At 51.7% G+C, this 7,712-nt stretch overlaps 1 protein-coding gene across 1 annotated transcript in view; it reads left to right on the top strand.

Moving 5' to 3' along the window:
- Positions 1-5,593, top strand: part of COPE (coatomer protein complex, subunit epsilon) — a 7,178-nt gene extending 1,585 nt beyond the window's left edge. The window contains 10 exon segments of the mRNA XM_009995089.1: positions 345-407; positions 789-889; positions 1,047-1,199; positions 2,040-2,093; positions 2,537-2,618; positions 3,683-3,801; positions 3,803-3,833; positions 4,285-4,353; positions 4,580-4,654; positions 5,546-5,593. Coding sequence (XP_009993391.1) covers positions 345-407; positions 789-889; positions 1,047-1,199; positions 2,040-2,093; positions 2,537-2,618; positions 3,683-3,801; positions 3,803-3,833; positions 4,285-4,353; positions 4,580-4,654; positions 5,546-5,593 — 795 coding nt within the window.
- Positions 5,594-7,712: the final 2,119 nt, after the last annotated feature.

The raw sequence follows: 7,712 nt of genomic DNA on the forward strand, positions 1-7,712 counted from the left end.
ATGGGTCTTGGAGCAGCCTGGTCTGGTGGGAGGTGTCCCTGCCCATGCAAGGGGTTGGGACTGGATGATCTTGAAGGTCCCTTCCAACCCATTCCATGATGATTCCATGACCTGCCTCCCTTTGGCTGATCCCATGGCTAAAGCCACCAGGCTGGGCCTCCCTGTGTCCCATTGTACCTCATCCCAGCCCAGGCTCAGGTCTCCCTGCTCCAGCACTGGTGGGCTCCTCTGAGAATGTGAATGGGGGGGGTTGTTTCTTCAGGTAGGTCTGTGTGGAGGTGTTGTTGTGGGGCTGGGTGGTGCCTGTCCCTGACAGAGGTTCTTGTTCCCTCTCATCCCCTCAGCCATCCAGCCCAGAGAAGGAAGTGGAGAGGGATGTGTTCCTGTTCCGGGCCTACATTGCCCAGGTGAGGTCACAGGGCTGGGCTGGGTGTGGGTCCCAGCCCTGTCAGCACAGGCTTCCATGGTCTGCTGGGAACTCCTCCTGCAGCACTGGGGCATCCCACATTCCTTCAGGGAATCATCCCTGTGTGTGCAGGGCTGGGATAACCTGACAAGACCTCCTCAGGAGGGGACATGTTTATCTTTAAAATACCACATGGGCACACACAGTTCCCTGCAGGGCCAGGACATCTGGCTGCACTTGCAAAGAATCAGGTGAGACATGAAGTAGAAATTCAGTGTTCCTGTTGATTGTTGTTCTGGCTGAGATTTTGGAAAGTGAGCAACGATTTCCTGGGTGCTGAATAATTAGGAAGTCTCAGATTCTTCTTTGTTGCTCTCAACAGAGAAAATATGGGGTTGTTCTGGATGAAATTAAAGCCAGTGCTTGTCCTGAGCTCCAGGCAGTGAGGATGTTTGCAGAGTATCTTTCAAACGAGAGCCAGAGGTGAGTGCTCAGGAGGGGGAGCTCAAACCCTGTCCTGCAGGAAATTGGTTTCCCTGTGGGAAGTTTCATGCAGAAAGGCAAGACTAGGGGGGGACACAAGATCCTTTTGTTTTGCTTAGTCATAAAACTCCCAAATTCTCACTCTTGCTCCTCACAGGGATGGAATTGTTGCTGATTTGGACAAGAAAATGGCAAAAAGTGTGGATGTGGCCAACACCACCTTCCTGCTGGTGGCAGCTTCCATCTACTTCCACGACCAGAATCCTGACGCAGCCCTGCGTGCCCTGCACCAGGGGGAGAGCCTGGAGTGGTGAGGGGCAAGGGGAGAGGGAATGGCTGAGCTCTGACTTGTCTCTGACAGCCTCCAGACCCCTGAGCTGCTCTGGGCTTTGCCTTCCAAGTTGGAAGGGATTTGGTGCTGGTCCCACCCTGTCGGAGGGAATGGCTGAGCTCTGGCTTGTCTCTGACAGCCTCCAGACCCCTGAGGAGCTGCTCTGGGCTTTGCCTTCCAAGCTGGAAGGGATTTGGTGCTGGTCCCACCCTGTCAGGTCTGTTGCTGCCCTGGGGACCTGGGGTGTTGATCCCTGTGTGTTCAGAGCTGTGTTGAAGGAACACTGGGGAGCTTGGAGCAAGATTCCCTCTTCCAGGCCCTGCTCCAAGAGCTGCCTGCTCTGCTGGCTCCCCAGGGCAGGGGCTTGTCCTGGGTGCTGCACCTGCAGCCCTGCTCCTCTGCAGGCTCCAGGAAACGTGTGGGGAGCAGGGAAACCTGCAGCTGGGAAACCACCTTGCTCTTGGAGATCTTATAGTGGCCTTCCAGTGCCTTAGGGGGCTGCAGGAAAGCTGGGGAGGGACTTGGGACAAGGGCAAGGAGGGGGAGGACAAGGGGGGATGGATTAAAACTGGAAGAGGGAGATTGAGGTGAGACATGAGGAGGGAATTGTGGAGTGTGAGGGTGGTGAGAGCCTGGCCCAGGTTGCCCAGGGAAGCTGTGGCTGCCCCATCCCTGGCGGTGTTGAAGGGCAGGTTGGATGGGGCTTGGAGCAACCTGGGCTGGTGGGAGGTGTCCCTGCCCATGCAGGGGGTGGATCTAGATGATCTTTAAGGTCCCCTTTCACCCCAACCCATCCCATGGGTCTCTCATCCCTTGCAGCATGGCCATGATGATACAGATTCTGCTGAAGCTCGACAGGCTCGATCTGGCTCGGTAGGTTTGTGTCCCTTTGCTCGTGTGGGCTGGGCCTTGAGAAGAGGATTTCTACCCCCCCAGCTTTTTGACACCCACAGCAGACAGAAGAACTTGTGTGTTGTTGGGGATGTGCTGCAGAAGGATTTTACTCTTCCAGCTGTAAAAGCTGTGGAGATAGAAGTGGATGCAGCTGAAGGAAGAGGTGGATCTCTAGGTTTAGTATCATCAGCACAACATGGTTGGAATCTCTCCTCTTGGGTTTCTAACTTCCCATGGGGAAGTAAAGCAGGGAGGTCTGGCACAGATGGAGCCCTTAAAACATCAAGAGGTGTTTGTGCCACATTCCCAGCAGGCTGTGGCTGCAGAGCTGGAAGAGCCGAGAGAAGAAACAGCAGCCTTTTGCTGCTGTTTTCAAGCAGTTGTCTTCTCTTTCTGTTGTGTGATTCCCACTTCTTCTGCAGCAAGGAACTGAAGAAGATGCAGGAGCAGGATGAGGATGCAACTCTCACTCAGCTGGCAACTGCCTGGGTGAACCTGGCCACAGTGAGTGCTTCCAGTGCCCCCTAGAGCATCTGGAAGATTCCAGATCTTCCAAATTGCTCCTTTCACACTCTACTCCCAGAACAGCAGGCAGGGGTTTTCTTGCTTTGGGGTTTTTCTTGGTTTGTTTGTGGTTTTTTTTAATATTTCCCCTTCCTTCAAGTACACAGAAAATATTGGGAGCTGGTTTCAAAACTCAACTGGCAGCTTTGATTCTTGGCCTTTGATCTGTGCTCCTGAGCCCTCACCTCCCACAGGGAACCGCTGAACCTCACTTCAAAAAATCACAGAACCTTAGGGCATAAAGTGGAAAGCTGCAGAGTTCCTGCCATCCAGACCTTGCAGGGCAACTCATAAGTAAAAAATATAATTCTCTTCTCAGATCAAACTGTCTTTAAGTGTCTTTGTGAGTCAGACAAAAACATCCAGTGCTTGGCAGTCCAGATAATCAGCTGACTGAGAAGAAATAGGCTCCTAAAATTCAGTGAGGTCCAATAACCTGTTATACTAGTAAGACCTCTTTTTGTGAGTGTCCTCTTGATGTTGTTATGGAGGCTGTCATGCATGGCCCTTGCCTCACCACAGTATGTGGCTGGATTGTCCTGAAGATCTTGGTTTCCACAAGGGATCCTGCCTCTAATTGCTGAGAGCTGCTGCCTGTGGAAACTTCTGAAGCTGGAACTTTTAGAAAAGCTGAGCATCCAAACCTGCATTTAGTTGTAAAAACCTCATTTTAGAATCCCTTGTTACATCAAACATCTGAACTGGTTCTTTTGAAGTGGTGGTTTTTTTCTTTTTAAGTGGGAACCTGGATCTTTTCATCATTTAAGTGGCTCTTTTTAATATATCTGCATCTCCTTCAGCTTCTGGCTGCCAGGGAGCTGTGGTGGCACAGGAGGTCACACCCATGTCAGCAGCTCTTGCCTTTGCTTCTGACCCATTTCATACCTGGGCTTTATAACCCTAGAAATGAATTTTGTGGCCTAGTCCTTCAACCATGGCAGGAATGTACAGGATTCCTAGCAACATGTGGTGAAAATGTGGGTGTTTGTCTTCTCCCTTTGCAGGGTGGGGAGAAGTTACAAGATGCCTACTACATCTTCCAAGAGATGGCAGACAAGTGCTCCTCCTAAGTTAACCCTACTAAAAACCAGCACTGTTATATTGCTACACTTAGTAGACTAGACAGAGGGGGTGCTCCAGGAGGCACTGGACAAGGTACTTTGTGGTTTTGCCAAATGGATTGGCTTTCAGGGGGATGTAGAGTAAATCAGCAAGGCCTTTCATCCTGTGAAACTTCCTGAAAATACCAGTATCTTGATCTATATCACTAAGGGTGGTCCCTGCTCAGACCTGCCTTTGCTTCTGGAAGTGAAATACCAGGGAAGCTGTGGCTGCCCCATCCCTGGCAGTGTTGAAGGGCAGGTTGGATGGGGCTTGGAGCAACCTGGGCTGGTGGGAGGTGTCCCTGCCTGTGCAGGGGGGTTGGAATGGATGATCTTTAAGGTCCTTTCCAACCCAAACTTTCCCATGATCCTGTGATCCTACCTTGCCAGTTCCCATAGGGTGAGCTCTGGGCTTGGCAGAGCTCGTTGGTGCAGAGCTGGTTGCTACACTTGAGCAGGGTAGAGCTGAGTCAGATACATGAGGTGCTTGTTCTTGTTTGCAGGACAGTGGCCATCCTGAGACCCTGATCAACCTCGTGGTCCTGTCCCAGCACTTGGGCAAACCCCCAGAGGTGAGGCTTGGCTGGTGGTGCTCAGCAAGCAGCACAGCCCCCCTGCTCCTGCTGGCAACTTCCCTTGGGCTTTGCTATTTTATCTGTTCCCATCAGGATTGGCCTTAAAAGAAAGATTGCCCAAAAGTAAATAGTTGTGGGTGCAGGGAGCTCACGTCCTCAGCAGTCAGGAAGTGTTTGTGGAAATACAGGTGTTCACTTCAGCTTCTCTCTCTCCTCCCCTCAGGTTACAAATCGCTATTTGTCACAGTTGAAAGATGCTCATAAAAATCACCCCTTCATCAAGGAGTATCAGGCAAAGGTACTAAGGACTTTCTCAGATAAAATGGGATTTCTCATGCCTCAAACCTCTGGTGGGGGGAGTGGGTGGATGCTTTACAGCTGCAGCTCTGGGGGGCAGGTCCCTGTTCTCTGTCACATCAGCTGGCAGCAAAATTTTCTAGCCCATGTAAGAGATTCTGGGAGACAGAATCCAGGGGTTAAACTAAGGGCTGATGCACCCAAACCTGGAAGTGTCTTGAAGGAATAACTCTGGAATATGGGTTCTTAATCTAAGTCACAAGTGTGACATCAGGGGTGTTCAGCCTGGAGAAGAGAAGGCTCCAGGGAGACCTTAGAGCAGCTTCCAGTGCCTGAAGGGGCTCCAGGAAAGCTGGGGAGGGGCTTGGGACAAGGGCAGGGAGGGAGAGGACAAGGGGGGATGGATGAAAACTGGGAGAGGGAGATTGAGGTGAGACATGAGGAGGGAATTGTGGAGTGTGAGGGTGGTGAGAGCCTGGCCCAGGTTGCCCAGGGAAGCTGTGGCTGCCCCATCCCTGGGGGTGTTGAAGGGCAGGTTGGATGGGGCTTGGAGCAGCCTGGGCTGGTGGGAGGTGTCCCTGGCCATGGAGGGGTGGGACTGGATGATCTTTAAGGTCCCCTCCAACACAAACCATTTGATCATTAACAATGGAAACATCCTTGTGGAAGAGAGAATTTGGGGAGGGGGGAGGAAGGATAAGGTGACAGCAAAGGGAAAATAGAAGAAACTGGGGGGCAAAAAAGGAGAACTGATGGAGGTGATCTTGCTTCTTAGCGTTCCTCTTGCCTTCCTGAGCTGGGGTAGCAGTGATCTGTTCAGCTACTGCAGGTTTTATGAAATGATCCACGAAGTTGAGGATTTGTTCACTCTCTCTTTGTTTCTGGTTTGAAGGAGAACGACTTTGCCCGGCTGGCCATGCAATACGCCCCCAGCGGCTGAGGAGGGGCAGGAGCCCCGGGCGCCCCGGGGACTGGGCTGGGTGTGCAAAACCTCGCTGGTAACACGGGAAAATGCACCCCCCCCACGAGTCAGTCTGGCTTAACTTTCTCAGCAGGGTCTTGCCATCCTCTAAGCCAGAGTTAGAGCTGCATTGAATGTGCAGCTGTTTGGATTTGGTAGCTGGAAATGCTGCCTTCTGGCTTAGCTGGGTCCTGAGCTGTGTTTCAAAGCCAGAACCCATCAGGAGTGAGCAGCACTGCACCTCAGCTGCCTAATAAAGCCTTTTCTGGATCTGTGTGCCCCTTCATTTCTGGCATTCAAGTAATTCCACTCTGGGACTGAACCCTGTGCCCTGTGGGAAGAGTATGAAGGTTAATTTGAAGCATCTGCATTCAGATGAGTCCTGAGCTGTTGGATCTCCTTTCAGCCTGGCTGGGGACTCCTCCTTTGCCTTCACATCCTCCGGAAGGGGCGTAGGCAGCTCCAGGGGTTACTGCTGGTGAGAGGGAAAGCTTCCCAGAATAAAAATAATCCCATGGTAATAGGCTCAAGCCTTAATCTTAAATTGGTAAAAGGCAGCAGCTCGTGTGCTGGAGCCAGGAAAGTCCCTCCTGCAGTACGTGTGGAAATGCCCTTGTCAGCAGTTGCTTCTGAAGGCCTGGTGGTTGCTGAACCTGACCTGGTTGCTGAACCTGACCTGTTGTGGTGGAACAGAACATGATCCAGCTCTTCCTGGTTCTGCTTTTCTGTGGCCTGGGGCTCCTGTGTGGCATTTCAGAGCCTGTGTTGAGATGGTGTCACCTCAGAGGTGCAGGTGGCCCAGCAGAACCCTCAGGTGGAACCACCTGAACTCTTAAGGATGATCTTTTGGATTGTGTGTGAGGAGGAGAGGGGTTTAAGCTCTCCTGTAAATGCCCCCAAGTGGTGTTTCCTTCGTGCCCACCCCGGCCAGGGTGGCTCTGAAAGGGCTCATTGTCTCCTTCCTTGGCTTGTTCAGCAGCAGCTATTCTCAATGAGGGGTTATTCATGGTCCAGTCTGGCATGAATGTTTCCTTTGTGGAGCTGTCTGAGGGAGACCTGAAAGGGGCTTGTGTGCTCAGGGCAGCCATTACCCACTTGATGGGCCATGATAAATTGACTTAAAAATGTAAACAATAAAAGCAGGGGCAGAGCAGGAGCCAGTGCTGTGGTGTGAGAATAGGGGGACATGTTGTTCAGACCTCTGAGAGGAGCAAGGTTGTGTTTTCTTATTGCTGCCCCAGACCAATTAGAGAGGTTCCAGAGAACCTAAAAGCACAACAGGCTGAGAAACGATTTTAAGTGACCGAAAATTCATTTAATTTTGTCTTTTCCTTTCCCTATCAAGCTGGTTTGAGTGACCAAGTTCCACCAGCACCTGTGATGATGATGATGATTCTCCATCTCTAGTAGGAAGGGTTCCAAAGCTGCAGTTTAGCTGAGAATTCTGGTGCATGAGGACACAGCTGAGCTCCACTGACCCCTCCACAGCCAAACCCAAACTCTGCTCTGGTGCCTTTGGGCTGAGATTCCTGGTGTGTTTTACTATGAGACTTTCCAACTGTGGCATTCGAGGAGAATCTTCATCCTAAACTCCTGCTTCTAAATGTCTGCCTGTGTCTGTGAGTGGAGGTATTGCTTTTTATTTTAAACATACCAATACTGAGGTTCCTGGGCAGGAGGAGGTGTCCCCAGGGGTGACCTTTGGGCAGGGTTGATTTGCATCTCTCAGGTGCAGCTCATTGTTCCAGAGCCTGAGCTGCTCCAGGTGCTCCAGGAACCAGAGTGGAAACACCTGGTGGCTTTTCCACTCAGACACTTGGTGAGGAAGGGAGGAACCTGCTGCAGCTCAGAGGCTGCTGAGAGGTATGAAGGAATGCAAAACCCGGAGAGATGTTTTTCTTTGCGCATCAACTGATCCGATATTTCAAGGGTGAATGTGGAAGGTGTTTTGAACAGGGAGCTCCGTTGTTGTTGGGCAACTCGCAGCCCCCAGGGTCGCCCAGAGGGGGCAGCTCGGCAGGCGCAGCGTTTCCCACCGATTCAGCATCAATTCTCATCTCCTGATACCGAAACATCCCCGGTTGTCTCTGGTTCCTAC

This window comes from Chaetura pelagica, unplaced genomic scaffold (genome assembly GCF_000747805.2).
Source record: "Chaetura pelagica isolate M959 unplaced genomic scaffold, ChaPel_1.0 scaffold463, whole genome shotgun sequence".
Classification (NCBI taxonomy): Eukaryota; Metazoa; Chordata; class Aves; order Apodiformes; family Apodidae; genus Chaetura; species Chaetura pelagica.